The sequence below is a fragment of the Hetaerina americana genome, unplaced genomic scaffold (genome assembly GCF_022747635.1).
Source record: "Hetaerina americana unplaced genomic scaffold, ioHetAmer1.1.p SCAF_5, whole genome shotgun sequence".
Classification (NCBI taxonomy): Eukaryota; Metazoa; Arthropoda; class Insecta; order Odonata; family Calopterygidae; genus Hetaerina; species Hetaerina americana.
Genome location: NW_027287095.1, coordinates 7686484 through 7702880, shown reverse-complemented (window position 1 = coordinate 7702880; position 16397 = coordinate 7686484). Strand labels below are relative to the sequence as shown.

At 37.8% G+C, this 16397-nt stretch overlaps 1 protein-coding gene across 1 annotated transcript; it reads left to right on the top strand.

Annotated features, from left to right (window-relative positions):
- The first annotated feature begins 3988 nt into the window (after window positions 1-3988).
- LOC139694245 (ADP-ribosylhydrolase ARH3-like) lies at window positions 3989-15352 on the top strand. The gene is made up of 7 exons (XM_071592700.1): window positions 3989-4343; window positions 4429-4611; window positions 4697-4796; window positions 6361-6640; window positions 9971-10083; window positions 10213-10426; window positions 14791-15352. The coding sequence occupies exons 2-7, from the start codon at window positions 4449-4451 to the stop codon at window positions 14998-15000; spliced, it is 1080 nt and encodes a 359-aa protein (XP_071448801.1). The 5' UTR covers window positions 3989-4343; window positions 4429-4448; the 3' UTR covers window positions 15001-15352.
- The last annotated feature ends 1045 nt before the right edge of the window (window positions 15353-16397 follow it).

Below are 16397 nucleotides of genomic sequence, written 5' to 3'. Positions count from 1 at the left end.
AACACTTTTGGTGTTTTCACTTTGACAAATTCCAAAGAAACTGCGGGAGATGCTGCAACAGTAACTTTTAACGACATGTCAAAAAACATTCCAAGAGTTTTGCGTTTAGCATCTAATGAATTAATAATGCTGTCGATTGCCTGACATATTGCAGCTGTAGACTTTTCAGATCTAAATCCATGATGAGAATTGGAAAGTAGGAAGTCTTTTTTGAGATAAGATGCTATTTGCATATACATTGGAAGGCTCAGAAGTACCTGGACTGGCCTAGAGATGGCGGTAGTTGTTTGAAAAATATCACTGTATCAGAAAGTATGCAATCTTTAAAGCATATGCTTCAAGTTTGAAGATAACACGTTGTTTAGTATTTGTTTGACAGCCATCAATAGTGAACGTTTTCAGTGAATTTGTGAAAATGGAGAAACTTGGTCATCATTATGTGATACATACTTTTATTTGAAAGGCCTCAGCCCAACCAAAATAAAAGCTGAACTGGATTCTACTCTGAGTGAGTCTGCTCCTTCGTTTACAACAGTAAAATACTGGGTAGCACAGTTCAAATGAGACCATATGAGCTGTCAAGACAAGCATCACATAGGTGACCAAATGAGGTGACTACTCCAGACAGTGAAGAAAATCCACAAAGTGATACTGGATGATCACCGACTACAAGTGGCCAAGCTAGCAGACATAGTAGACATTACAAAAAGTGCAGTGCATCGCATATTAACTGAAAATTTGATATAAGAAAGCTGTGTGATGCGTTTGCCTACACTCGAGAAAAACCATCGTCGTGAAGATGTTTCAATTGAGTGTTCAATAAAGTTTCACAGCAACAAAGCAGAATTTTTGTGCTGTTTCATAACCATGGATGAAATGGGTCCATTAATTCACACCGGAGACAAAAGAACAATCAAAACAATGGATTCGAAAGGGAGAACTGGCTTCGAAGAAGGCGAAGACCATTTCATCTACAGGCAAGGTCATGACAGTGGTTTTTTGGGATGCGAGAGATTTAGCCCCTTCAGATTATTTTCTTTTTGCAAACTTGAAAAAATGGCACGGTGGTCAAAGATTTTCCAACCGTGAAGAAGTGATGTTGTCAGTTAATGGCTATTTTGAGGAGCAAGACAGTGTTTGTTTTAAAAAAGGGTATCAAACTTATTGAACACCGCTGGGAAAAGTGTATAGAGCTGAAAAGAGATTATGTTGAAAAGTAAATTCCATTTTTTTCCAGAATTTTTGTGTTTTCTTTGTTGGTTCGGGTACTTCTAGGATTACCCTCATTGAATGGCTTTATCAAATATTTTAGCAATGTGCTCAGGATGGCTATTGGTCTATAGTTGTTCAAATCATTAACACAGCCACAGGTTTTATATATTAGCACTACTTTTGATTCTGTTAATTGGGATGGGAAAATTTCTTGCATCAAAAATTCATTAATTAATGATATAAGGGGTGCTTTTATGGCTTCAAAACAATTATGAACAACTTTACCAGGAGTTTCATCAGAGCCAGTACTGAATTTGTTTCTGAGTGTGGAGGCAATGGTTTTTAGATTGGTTTCAGAACTAGGCTTGGTGAACATTGACGATGGTGAATTTGCCAACAGCAAATTAGCTTGTGAAGTAGTTGGACAAGGAGCTGATATCAAAAGCTGCAAAAGTAACAATAGGCACTCTAAATAGGAATCGGACAAAAATCATGCATTATTGACGAAATCATTTGAATGACTGACAAGGGAAAGAAATGGAAGGATGTAAACACAGAGTTTGGTAGAAGGAAGTAAAAAGAGTTGAATCTTAAATTGAGGCCGGCAACAAATGGGACAACAGAAATGCGGTGAAAGATGCGGTTCGAAATTTATGGTGGAAGTTTACCTCTCTTGAAAGTTGTTCGGACCAAAATGGTCATTGTAGCAGGGACATAAGGCGAAGAATTGCATTAAGTACAGAAGCTTTCACATTAAGGAGTGAATTGATGAAGAGTACATTGAGTAAAAAGTAACACCTCATCAAAACTTTTAACAGTGAACAAGATTTTTTATGGTACAGAAACATGGTCATTGGAGCAAGATGTCAGTTGTGAATTGGAGGATTCTCAAAATGTAGGTGTGGAGGATGGAAAAGGTGAAGTTGACTTAAAAGAAGACAAATGAAGAAGTGCTTTATATTCTGGAGGATTGCTAGGGGAAGGCTGGAAAGATCGATTCAGAGCATTCTGATTGGCAATGATACATTGAAGACTGTAATGGAGGGGAGAATGTTGATCATTAGCCAAGCAAGGAAGAGGATGTAATAGGATGGGTATGTTAGATGGAAGGACGTGCAGAATTGAAAAGGTTTTACTGTACTGTATTGTGTCAGGCTGTTCTTTGTTAGGAGAGGCAAGTATGCACAGTTGTACATGCAGTGCCCATCCGAAGCCTATCTTAACAAAACTAGTAATAATTATAACAGATATGGACGTCAAACTTTAGAGGGTATCAACTATCATGGTGAGGTATTCGATTTCCATGGTATTCCAACATTTCATATTCCAGTTTAATCTTTTAGAGCTGTTTTTTCAACACCTATTCCTACATGACATAGGTTTTAATTTATTTTTCAATCATTTGGTGAACCCGATATTCTATATTTAGTGTGTTGAAACGTTCAAATACTCTTCACCGAGTATATACACCAATGAACCAGCTACCACCAAAAGGATTGAGGCATCTTAAAAGCAAATTTTAAATTAACAAAAAATAAAACATTTGTGAGTCTCACTAATTATTATCAAAATACTTCCAACAGGTCTCCTCGGATATATATTCTCTAAATTAAAGCGATTTGTTGCATCAGCTGACGTTTTCAATCCATTCAATCTTTGAACCATTAAATAGTAAAACCCCCTTAACCATGATTGTGTAATTTTTCTTTGCCAATATACCTTCCTTCACTAACCATAATATATATTGAAATCTAACTGCATACTCATTATTATTTGCCTATTATTACACCCTTTAACAAATAAAACTTAGTTCAATTGTGCTTTCTTAATTGATATCTTTCCTCAAGTCTACCGAATATAGAACAATTTATTATTCTAGAAATGTTTATGAATTTAAAGTTGACCTTCACCAATAGTTCCAAGGGATACATTTATTTCCAACCGCCAATTGCCATATTCTGCAAATTTTTCTTCGATTATTCCTTGCTTACTTATCATCTAGGTTAGATTTACGGTTTTATTTCTTAAACAAATAGTGAGGAAAATAAATAAACCATCAGATTAAAATTAAGGCTGCAGTCCGAGGCTTTACAGAAGTCATATTTTCATAACAACTTTCATTTGGACTAAATTGAAATATCAGAAGTACTACTATAAAAATTGTATCAATGCTATACAATTTGTAAATAAGTGTGCACAAGACAAGTAACTGATTGAACAAATTTTCTTCACGAGAGAGACCATTTATTCCTAGTTTACCCGAGATATAATGAATGCAAAAAACCGCTATGGAGTGCATACCAAAGAATGTATGCTATTTTTCGAAATCATATTCTCTGAACAGGGAATAAGCGTCATTAGTAGTATAAATTGGCATTATAACTCTTTGAACTTAAGGAGAAGCTTTGTAATGATGTTCACTTGTTTTCCATTTCAAGGCAATGGGTGAGAGCTAAATATTTATGGATACCAATGGATGGACCTGGAATGAAGTCAACGGATCAAAAATTAAAAGACATCTAAGGTCTCTCAGAGTCCAAAGATCTATCGAAGTCACATGTTACTATTATTAGATTTTCATGCTGGATTTCCGAGAGTTTAAGTTAGGGGGTAATCTACGGAGAGTTCAATTTAATGCACGATTATCAATTTATATCTTACCTAAGAAGAATGCACTAACATGAAAGAATGAGGATTCACTCATACTAGGATGGCATAATATAAGAGAAAAAATGTATATTCTACAGAAATAATAGTTTGATTTCTCTCTCGAAAGCTCGGGACCCCAAGAAACAGCTGTCGGCGCGAGCGGAAATACAGATACAGCTGTTGGCGCGAAGCGGAAATACGAACACAGCTGTATTCGCGCAAATTCGTGCCTGCCAAAACACTGTTGGGGGTGTAAAAGATGGTCGGCAACCTTCTAAATTTGTGTATAGGTTAACGCGTACATAACCGTAGTTTAACTTAATTATTGGGTACCCCGTCGTTACGGTACGTGCATGAATGTGTTGTTGAATTGCACTGAATATTCAAGAGGCCCACTAAAAGCTTTTTCGTAAAATATCATAGCAAGTGACGCATCTCATAATTATACCATTCCAATATTTTTATAAATCGCGATTAACAAGGTAATGATTATGATTAACTTCAACTAGCAAAAGTCGTATCATTATAAGTTTCAAGCGTCGCATATTCATTTTTATTTCTTTATAGCATTAGATATTTCATTTACCATGGCCCTCACTGATGGTTTAATGATGACTAGTAAATTCAGAGGGTGCCTCCTCGCGTCCTTGCTAGGAGATTGCTTGGGTTCTCCCTATGAAGGTGATCTAAGGCCATCGCCCGTCGTACTCCGAAAATATTTTGACACTTTGGAAGGCTCGAACCATAAAGGTAACAGCTTGTGACCCAATTCGTTTTTATGATTCAATTTGCAACTGAAGTCTATAGGTTCATCTTAAACTTTCTATGATGGCAGCTCCTTTGCTTCAATACACCGATGACACTGCTATGACGAACTGCGTTGCTGAATCGTTGATTGCGAAGGAGAATCTGGATGTTTCTGACTTAGCCAAAAGGTACCTATGGCTTGCGGATGCAATCATCATTTAGTACGCGATGTTTTGCTGCATTGGCATATCATTATTGTCATTTTATTTATTTATTATTCTGTCCATCAGGTATGTGACTTAGAACATGGTCTTAAAGATGCAGAGGGAATAATATTTACAGTAATACACGAATACACTCCAGTGAAATTCAGCCTTCAGTTCCAAATAAAATTCATAGAAATAGACTGGAACCCTACAAAAACTCCCTTACATGTACTAGAGCTGCCAATTACAAATTAACTGCGTCTTATGTTCAGTTTTATACACATTTAAAGTGAGTATTTTTTATTATCATCCCTTGGCAATTTGGTAAAAAATGAGCGATTTTGACCTTTCTTAGATATACCTTAGGATTTCTGAATTATGTTTATTATGCCCCTCCGACGAGTGAAGTAATAATGTACAGAGTAGTTTGGTAAAAATAAACCGGCATTCATTTTTTAATAGTAAGGCAATGACAGAAAAATGCACAGCAGTTATCCATAAATTTTAAATACAATTTCATAAATTATTTGTAGCCACATTCTAGGTAGTATGTTGCTCCTGATTTTGGGTTATGTTTGCAATTGATGACGACTTGGGTTTATTATTTAAAGAGCCTCGTAGTCGGTATCATAATTAACACCATATTTGACTCATATGTACATCTAATGATTTATTGCTCACATCAAGGTCTCCGTAATTATTTGATTTGACAGCTGGATTACTTGGTTTGGAGAAATGTGACTGAGATACTTTCAATCCCACAGCCAAATTAGTACCTTCGTATTATTGAACATAAAAGAATATCGTCATTCAAAATAGTATGGATGATGCTATTGTTTGTGTTAAGTAAATGTCCTGTTATTTTGAGTCCACTAACCTTGACGCATAACATAAATATAGTTGCATATATGCTGCACAAAGTTTTCTTAATTCATAAAAAAGCTATTTGATGAATACTTTGTGCTTCTTACCTCTCCATCCATGTATATATTTGCCAGGTCATGAAAAATAATGCCCATTTCTTTCACGCTGCTAGTGATATTTACTCATATTCAACAAGAAATATTTATGACATCCACCCAAGTTATTATTAATCAGCAATGTTCTATAAAAGCCAAATGGCAATGGGAGTCAAAATTAATGATGCCTTGCGACACTCATTGAAAAGGAGTGATGGATTATGTAGCTTCTAATTAAAACTCAAGGACCTCCTGATGTAGTGATATTATTGATTGAGATAATTTTTGAATGACAAGCACCAGTGGGGCATTGTGTTTTTATAACATTTTTAAATTGAAATGTTCTTTTTAAGTAGGTTCATAATGTTGCAATTTATCTGTAACTTGTACTTTTCTTTCTATTTGACATCTTCTCTACCTACATGATATTTATGGTTGGAGGGTAATGAAAAAAATATTATTTTGTTCAATGAATGTGAAGGAGTCACAATATATGCTTAACTCTTTTTATAGTGAATCGCTGATAGTGTGGAAAGAGTTTGTGACTTAAATTGCTGAGAGGTTTAATGTGGTTTCATCATCTTAAGGTTTGTGAAGGAGTACTTCAATCAACCACGAAGGGGATATGGAATGAATGTGATTGATGTGTTTGCTAAGTTGCGTATGACCAAGTGCAAGGATCCACTGGGGCCTGCACGAGAGCAGTTTGGAGGGACTGGCTCCTATGGAAATGGTGGTGCCATGCGCATTGCACCCATAGCACTCTTCTTCCGTGGGACAGGCACACAGTCCCTGGGCACCATGGCGCAAAAGGCAACAGAAATAACGCACACCCATGCCAATGGAATCAATGGAGCTATTTTGCAAGTGAGAGAGTGACTTACCTTGTAGTGCTGAATGTTGACTTGTCTCATGCCTTCTAATCTCCAACTTTCTGGAACCCATGTATCCTCATATAATGGTGCTTTGCATGGTCACTCATGATGTTTTGATTTTGAATGGAGCCTAATTGATTTCACCTGAAAGAAAAGTGGTATTTATATAAAGGTCTTTACAGGTGCTCTGTGTTGTACGTACTGCAATGTTGCCACATATGGTAGCTTCACAGTAATATAAGGATTCCATTTTTGAGATATGCAGGTGGCACCTTGTTCCTTAGGACACCAGTCCTCAGAGAAGGTTTGCTACAAACCATTTGCCAAATTTCAATTTTATTATCATTATTGTTTATACCATTGGCACCCATTGATTGGGAATAGTTGTGTAATCAGCCTCCTTCCTCTTGAGCATCAACCTACCGTTACCCTTGCTTTTTATCTTTCCATTCCTCATTAGGCTAAAGAGCCGTTTGTTTTGCCAATGCCTTCTTTCCAGGAGGCACAATCACTTAAGTCCAGCAGTTTTTTTCTTGGAGTGCCTCAATTTCTAAATTAGTAGCTTGCATCCAGCTGTGTCAATCTACTTTGCAGACAAATATTTCGAATATATTTGCTCAAATTCAGTACAAGCTAAGATAATAATCTTCCAAATTTTATTTCACTCTTCCTCAATTTTTGCCTCAGGGCCTACTGTGTATATACTTAATTAGGCTGTACAAAAATTATCAATTTATTCTGATTTTTATTATTGGCCATACTACGGTAATCAAGCAATGTCATGACTAGTGCACTAATTGGGCTATGATACATCTGATAAACTTCTGCTAGTACTGCTTCTCTTCTGAAGAATTTTTTTTTAGCCCTAAACTTGAAGCATTCACCTGACTTTCTCAATTGATATTCCATTTGTATATTTGGAATATTAATGTTGTCCAGGAGGATATCATGGTGTAAAACCAACTTGAGTGCCATTTACCTCAAAGTACGCTTTCATCTCCAATGGCGTGTACTCCCATTGTCACTTGGTAAAGCGTTGATCTTCAAACCAATTTGAATTATGGCTGCTTCATTAACATGAGCAATTTACCTCTTTGCACATCAGGACAGGACTTACTGAACTAAAGAAGTCATTGTGCATATTTGTAGTAGCCTCTTGCTTGCCCACAACATATGATTGATGATACAGGCCTTCCTCCATTTCTTTTGAAAGTCTTGACAGCTTTTCCATTCTGTCATACCAGATATGAACCAACTGTCTATGCCATAAGTCAGCGTCATTGATATTGTATGGTCAAATTGCCTTCCAGATCTGTAACTACAAAGGCATTAAAAATGATATTATGGCAATCAATTTCCAAATTCAATTATGGATGTTGTATGCCATGTTCCTGATCAGGGGCTGCCACATTGTCACTTTTTTATTTTCGTTGGTTCCTACAGCACCCAAATGTTTTTAAGCTCAATTGTGTCGGCATTCATGATGTGAGTGCCTGATTCAAGGGATCTTCCATCAGTTCACATTATGTCCTTTTTTCCTACCACTCCCCTTCATTTTGTCATCTAAAAGCCTGTTTTTTGCAAAAGGCATGACCAACAGTCGCACTGATAATATTTCTAAGGCCATAATTACTCATATTCTTTCACAAGTGACTGCAGAAGATGACAGATGGCATAATTATTCCTTGTTAATGTATCAGTCAGCTAGTTGTCAGATAAGTTGACGGTTATATTTATGAGACGATACTTAAACCATTTACAAGGTATTGAACATTTAAGCATAGGATATCAAGTTTTCGACTAAAGGTTGTCCTTAGTGTGCAATTTGAGTGTTCAATTAAAGACCGGCTATTATGCCACTGAATTACATTTATTCTTCGGGATTTCTGAGGGCTATTGAAGATCAAGAAATGGCAAAGCGAGGAAGATCAATAAACTTTTCCTTCTAACCTTTTTCAAATAAAATGCCATATTTTTTATGAAGTAGTTGAAAAGAAAAATGTTTAGCGCAAAATTGATTCTGAAATTGTAACTTCAAAACATTCAGATCATGAACACCAATTCATTCTACTGTCCTCTCTTTCAGTCCATGGTCTAGGCACATAACCTATTGCTTTTCAGTTTGCAAAGGCTTTCTTGCTCAGTGGAAGAGAGGACCTATAATATATCCCAACAAGAGTCAGTTCAAGTTTTATATTCCAGAATATTATTATTCAGGTGCATTTCCATTTGTTCAAAAAATGTCTTCACAATGGGAAGCTCAGGCAACTAACTCATAGTGGTGAAAACGAAACTCTTCCAAGAAGAGCATCCTGCAATTTTCCTTGGGGGGAATTGCTTTATTCCAGTAATTGCGATAAATGAACAATTGGAGCCATATTTCCTTTCCCTTGGTAGATGTTTCACTGTAGTGAGGATTTATTTAATGATATCAATGGCACATATGATGTTGTTGTGTGTACAGATGGGCTTATTTCATAAAACTATAGTGTAATTGAGAGGGAGGAAATTTTAGCAAATCAAATTGTGTTTTTACTCGTGATTAAGAGAAATACTAAAAATATTGTTTCCTTGCATCAAAAGTTGCTAGTTAAATGCTCAGTTTCAGGGAAACATTTGATGAGGAATGCATTTCGATTCATCTGGCAGCTATTGAGTATCTGAAGTGATGAGGGTATAGTCCAAGTAAAGATCCTAAGTTTCATCAAATTGAGATAGTTGAAGGGGATGGTAAGTGTGCCAAGGCATTAATACCAATTTTAAATGAGGGATGTCTTTTTTAAATTACAACTAGTGGTAAAGATAAATATATTACTGCGGTGATGGTAATTGTATTGTAAAGGAGATTCAACATTCTACTTACTGGACACCCTTCATTACACAAGTATACAATTGGTCAGTGTAACTAAGACAATGTCAGTGTAATTCAGACTCCTATCACTTTGATTTTATTGAGACTAGACACATTTTATCAGTCATTAATTTAGCAAACATGTCAAGTTTTATCTTGTTGAGAACCGGTAGTCATTGTAAGACCTCCAGATTTCCAATCCTTCTACCCTTTGTTTTAGTCTAATAATGATCCAAGGCCATCTGACTTTTAAGTGGGCAACTCAGAACATATACCATTAGGTTTTGTTGACACCTAATGGGATCTGCTCTCAGGGTTGCCTAATTAAAAGTGAGGTGGTTGAATCTTTCTGACCTCCTTGGTTGACTGAAATACAAGTGAACTGAAAATCTTTTACTTTGCCTATTGAACATGTCTGTTGCTTAGCATTAGTTTTCCACATGCAGTGATGATAGGGGTCTTCCTTTGCAGTGTCTGGCCATCGAGCAGGCACTGTGGTTGAACCCCAAGCAACCCTTGGACACGGCTGCATTTCTGGAGGAGCTGATTGCAAAGATGCAGCTGTATGAGAAGGGGGATAATGAGTATGCTATCTGAATTGTGATTTTGAGATTTATAGGATTCTTGCAGCATCATGTTTGATTTGACATTTAATGTAGCCAATCACGCGTACCTTCATATTTCCTTTCTGTGGTGTGATGCTTTATATAAAGGTTTGTGGGGAGGGATGAAGATCAGCAGCCCTTCATCAACCGCCTGCGGTGGGCCCTTGAGCTCCTGCAGAGAGAGAAAAGTGGATCTAAGAAAATAAAAGAGGAGGAAGATGTGCTGAATCGACTGGGTTCTGGTGTCTCAGCAATCACTTCCGTCCCCACGGCAATATTCTGCTTCCTCCGTGCTCAACAAGGTCACATTCCCCTCATTGAAGTAAGTCCGTGTCCTTTGCATGCTTCCCAGGTAGGTGGGTGACACTCTCCCCATGGTGTGCACCATGCATCCTCCATCCACTTGATACCATCGCCAATACTCAGACCCAACTGTGCACAATTCTGTGTGCATAATCACGTATCCTTACCATGTGTGACCTTCATTCTCTCTTCGGTTATTGGATGGAAGGGAAATATCTGGTGGGTGGCAGCCAGTCAATGTCACCTTAGGACAAAAGGAAAGAGAGTCGCACATCCAAAATCACTCTTAAGACTATTCACAAACAACATGACTCTGGGGAGAATCCCAAATCACATTGTTTCTGAATGAATTAAATGAATGGTAGGTGATGCATATCTTGCCTGAGCAGAAAACTTGCAATAGCTGGGTCACCGTCGTAAAGAAACTGATGTTTTAAATCTCATTTGCAAAACAAGTGAATTGAAAAAAGTGGGAAAATTGCACTTTCTGTGCATTGATATAGCATGTCAGATGAAAGGCAGTCCACGTAGCCTCTGTTAGAGGATATAACCGATTGTGTTTCTGTAGGAAATTATTTTATAGTGATGGAGGATTGGAGTGCGACAGTAGGCAAAGGAAGAGATGATGGTGAGGTGGGGGACTACGGTTTAGGTAAGAGGAATGACTGCAGGTGGAAAGCAATTGAATTCTGCAGGAGACAGAGGTTAGTCATCACCAACACTTGGTTTAGACTCCACAAGAGGCATAGGTATAAATGGAAAATGTCAGGTGACTCAGAAAGGTATCAGTTATATTATATAATGGTTAGGCACAGATTTAGGAATATGATCAATGCGCACAGCTTCCAGGGAGTGGATGCGGACTCTTGACCACAATTTAGTTGTTATGAAGTGTAGCATCTGTTTCAAAAAATATAAGGCAACGGGTTAGGAAGTGGAATGTAGAAGCATGAACTGGATTGACAAGGAAGGAGTATCAACAGGCTGTAGAGAAAATCATGGATGAGGGAAAAGAGCTGAGTAATATCAAAGAAAAATGGGAATGTATCAAGAAAAGGATATCAAAAGCTGCAAAAGAAACTATAGGAACCATGGGTCACGGATAAGGTGATTAAAAAGATAGATGAGAGAAGGAAATGGAAGAATGTAAAGACAGAGTTTGGCAAAAGGAAGTACAAAGAGTTAAATAATAACATTGTTGGGAAGTAAGAAGGAAAGATCTGTGTTAGCAGTTAGAGATAAGTCAGGCGAGATAATAGTTGAAACTGAAAAGATCCAAGAGAGATGGAAGAAATATACAGAACCGTTTCGTAAAGAGCTTAGGCCAACAAGTTAAGACATAGAAAGAGAACGTGACATTGATGAAGGTCCAGGCATACTCAACAATGAGATAGAAAGGATACTAAGAGAGATGAAATCAAATAAGGCCATGGGGGTAGACAACATTCCTGCAGAAGTACTAAAACTATTAGGAAAATGTGGTAGGAAGAGACCATATGGACTGATTCATAGTATCTATGAGAAAGGAATCTGGCTGGAAGACCTTGTGAGGTCAGTGTTAGTTCCTATTCCGAAAAAGGTAAAGGCTACATCATGTGACGACTACAGAACAATAAGTTTGATATCCCAAGTAGCTGAAGTTGTTCTCAGGATCATCAGCAAAAGGATAGTGTAGGGCAAATGATTACTTGGGGGATGATCACTTTGGGTTCAGGAAGGGGAGAGGCAGGCGTGATGCCATTGCAGTAATGAGATCACCAATCGAGAGGAATATAGAATACAATCAGGATGTTTTTGCTTGTTTCATAGATTTTGAAAAGGTGTTAGATAGATTGAATTGGGAAAACTAGTGAGTATAATGCAGAAGATAGGAATAGATTGGAGGGACAGGAGGCTAATCCGCAACCTGTACATGTCTCAGACCGTTTAGGTGCCAGTGGGGATTGGAGAGTCTGGATGATATTAGGAAGAGGTGTAAGGCAGGGTTGTCCATTATCAAAGGTGCTGTTCAATGTAAATAAGGTGGAAATGATTAAAGATGCATGGGAAGAACTGGAGATGGGAATTAAAGTCTGCAAGAAATACATAAAATCATGTTAGGTTTGCTGATGACCAAGCTCTAGTGTGTCAGTCAGCCAAGGGGTTGCAAGCATTACTCAGTGAGTTGGAAATTTAGTGCGATAGATGTGGGATGAGAATCAATATAAATAAAACAATGGTTATCAGAAAGAGAAAAGCTAAGCCTAGCATTAAAATAGGAGGGCAAAAACTTGAGCAGGAGGAGCGGTTTATGTATCTCGGAAGTGTTTTGTACCAAAATGGTCCAAGTAGTAGGGACAGGAGTGGAATTGCTTTAGACAAAGACTCTTTCCCTAGGAATAGAGAACTGATGTTAGGAGCGTTTAGTAGTGATGTTAAGAAAATTTTCGTAAAAACTTTGATTTTGAGCGTAGTCATATGTGGAAACCAGGTTACTGAAGCAGGATGATAGACGTAGATTGAAGGCTTCTGAAATGTGGGTGTGGAGAAAGATGGCGAAGGTGAACTGGATAGAAAGGAAAACAAATGGGGAAGTGCTAGGTATGGTGGGAGAGGAGAGGGAATTGTTGGGAGAAATCATAAGGAGGTAGGAAAAATGAATGAAGGGGGTATTGACCGGCAGTGGGATGTTGAAGATTGTGATAGAGGAAAGAATTAGGCAAATGAGGAATGAGCAGGAATAGGATTGGGATGTTGGATGGGATGAAGGAAATACAAAGAGATGAAGAGGGACTTCTATAGTAGGATGTTTGGTTGTGTTTTATTAGGAGAAACAAAATATTTATTTGGTAGTTGTGTCCATCCAAAACCTACCTTTACCGGTAGTATAACCTTTGAGGGTCACGTTAGTCCAGGGCTAGAGTATTGGACTACTGACCAGAGGGCTGGGGTTCGAGCCCCGGGCAAGCCTCTCTTGGCGCCCTCAGCTCCGCCCAAGCTTGGTGATTTTTAGGATACCAGGTCTTCCTGGGAAATCATAGCTGTGACATGGAAAGGAATTGGCTTCCCTACCCTGATGTGTGAATTTCACATGCTGTTGGGCTTCGTACTGGGCAAATTCACCCACCAAACCGACCTGTGGGTTGATTACTGTGTTTATGGTTTATACAGACCTTACAAAATCTGTTATGGAATCCTTTGAAAAAAGAAAGACTAAATGTTGGATGAAAGTTATTGCAATCAATATTGCGTTAATCGCTTAATAACTTTAAGGGTCGAACTATTGAATAGAAAGATCTAAGGGTTCATTATTCTCTTGAACAAGATATGTCTAATGGCACTCGATGTGATGAAAATACTAGGACCAGAAAAAAATTGCACTTTGTTACATTTCAGTTTATTAGGAACAAAGCTTTATTAAAATATTTGTAAACCTTATGGTGCTTTCACAGTTCTGCTGATGCAATTTTCATTACATTGTGATTTTGCACTAGGTGTGATCAAAAAAAGACCAGACTGATTTTATAACTTGTTTATTTCGATGGATACTGCTTAATCGAACTTGTCGCCCTCAAAGTACATGCCTTGGCTGACGACAAACCTTTGCCAAAGTTTCTTCCAGCTCTCGAACCCTGCCTGGTAAGCCGCCTTAGGGATCCTCTTCAGGTCCGCCGTACAATTAGTTTTAATGTCCGTAATAGAGTTGAATCGGTGCCCTTTCAAGGTTGATTTTAACTTTAGAAACAAAAAAAAGTCTGATGGAGCCTCGTCTGTAGAATAGGGTGGCTGCGGGATCACAAAAGTTTGGGTTTTGGCAGAAAACTCTGTCACAATCAGCACCATGTGAGCCTGTTCCTCTAGCTCCTTCACTACTGCTGCTGCATGCGGCTACGAACAGGTTAAGACACGTACTGCTGCTGCTGCGTAACGACTGGACGTTAACAAACACAACACCTCTTGTTTTAGTCATCAATGCGCTAGATGGCGCACTGTGTATCATTTCAATCCGTTGAACGGTTTGCATAGAATAAAATCAGTCCGGTCATGCATATGAGGTCTGTCTGGAAAGAATCCAGTCGTGCAATATTTCGAGGAAAATAGTGTACCTTGGACAATAAAGCCTTAGTCCCCTCCAAAATACTCTCCTTGGGACCTTGCACACTGATCCCAGTTGCTCTTTGACTTTTCAAAATAATTTGCCAAGTCCTTTTTTGGAATGGTCATAAGCTACTTTGTCGCATTTTCCTTATTCTCGTCAACCGACTGTTCGAGAGACTGGGGTTGTTTCAGGGCCATAGCTGTAGACTCATGAATGATCTCTAGTTATAACTATTAATAGAATAGTAACAATTGACATTTAGGCTGAAATTCCATTTGTCTCTTATCAGAAATTGTTGCTTGCAGACAGATAATCCACTACGACGCACTCTCCAATATGCAATATCCCTTGGTGGAGACACGGACACAGTGGCAACCATGGCTGGGGCAATGGCTGGAGCCTTTTTGGGTGATGGTCCTGAATATTTCAACGAAAATGTCACCAAGCGCTGTGAAGGGGTGGAGAATACCTTGGACCTAACCGACAGATTGTATTCCAAGTGCTGCGGGCAGTAAAATTGAATGGCATACAATTAGGGCAGAAGAAATTGGGAGAGCATGTAATTCTCTTTGCACATATGGAAATTCATGTTGAGTCTCCTTATCATTTTGTGTAATCATCATAAAATGATACTGAGGTGCATTTTAAGTGGAGAATTAATCAGTGCTCCAATGATTTTAGTGAGAATTATAATTGTACAAATGGTTGTGACAAGTATAGATGCTGTTGATGGTAGAGCCTCTAAAGGATGCCTCTTACAAAGTTCAGTTTTTAGTTTTAGAGGAAGACCATACTTGTTGTTAATTCACATTTCCCCCTCTGTGGGGTCAAGTAGAACTTTTTAAATAAATGTGTACTCGCTATGTGTGTGAGTTTATCATTACTTGGAGCCTTGTTTTATGGAGAATAACAAACATGAATGGTGTCATTCATTTTCAATTAGTTCTGCCCCAATATTCATGATTTGGTTTTGAGTATCATTTCTGAAACAATAGATGAAATGACAAGAAGAAAATCCATATTTTGATCAAACATAACCCATCCTTTTTAATGGTTTTAAATTAATGTGAACAATATAAAAATTGATTTCTCTATCAAGAAGATATATTTCTCACATCCTTTATTGGTATAACATTTAGAAGGTTGTCATTTTTGGAAGTGGTTGAGTGCCAGTCAAAGTCTCCTTAATTTGTTTCTGTAGATGCATTGAATTCAACCGGAGTAATGTGGAGTTCACCATTAAAAACAGTTGAAAAATGGTGACTCAGAATTTTACTTGGGCAATGATTAGTATGTTCCTATGATATCCACGTAGTGCAAATTCTGGTACACTGGGGCTATAATGACCTAGGGGCTGGAGCCAATTCACCGAGAGTTCTAAACCACCAGATAGTGAAACTTGACCTTCCACAATTATGAGTCAGGGCATCGGAGTTTCACCTTCAGTCGGGAGTAGTCATTTTAGGGTTGGAGTTTTTTTATTCACCAAAAATTGTGTACATTTATGAATATTTTCACGTTCACAGTGTCCAAAGAATCGTATCAGCTGATGTTGAGCAGTGTATCAGTGAACAGTTGGTTATCAAGTTTGAAAATAGAATTATTTTATAAATATCAGTATTTTTTTCAAATTTGAAAAACCCAACAAAGAGTGGCAATGCATTCATACAGATGAAAGATACTCACAGGGAGAAAGCTGAAAAAAAAGCTTCTTTTTCTGGGTCTTCCACCACAGAACTTGGACTATCAGACTGATACTCTACCAATTAAGCTAGCAAGTAAATGTCGCAGGGGGCATTTTGAGTGCGACACAAAGGATATCAGGGAATGTCACATGAAATATGCCAAGTCTTACCAAAACATCGGGTATTATACAACATCAGTCATATTACACCATTTACATAAGTATAAG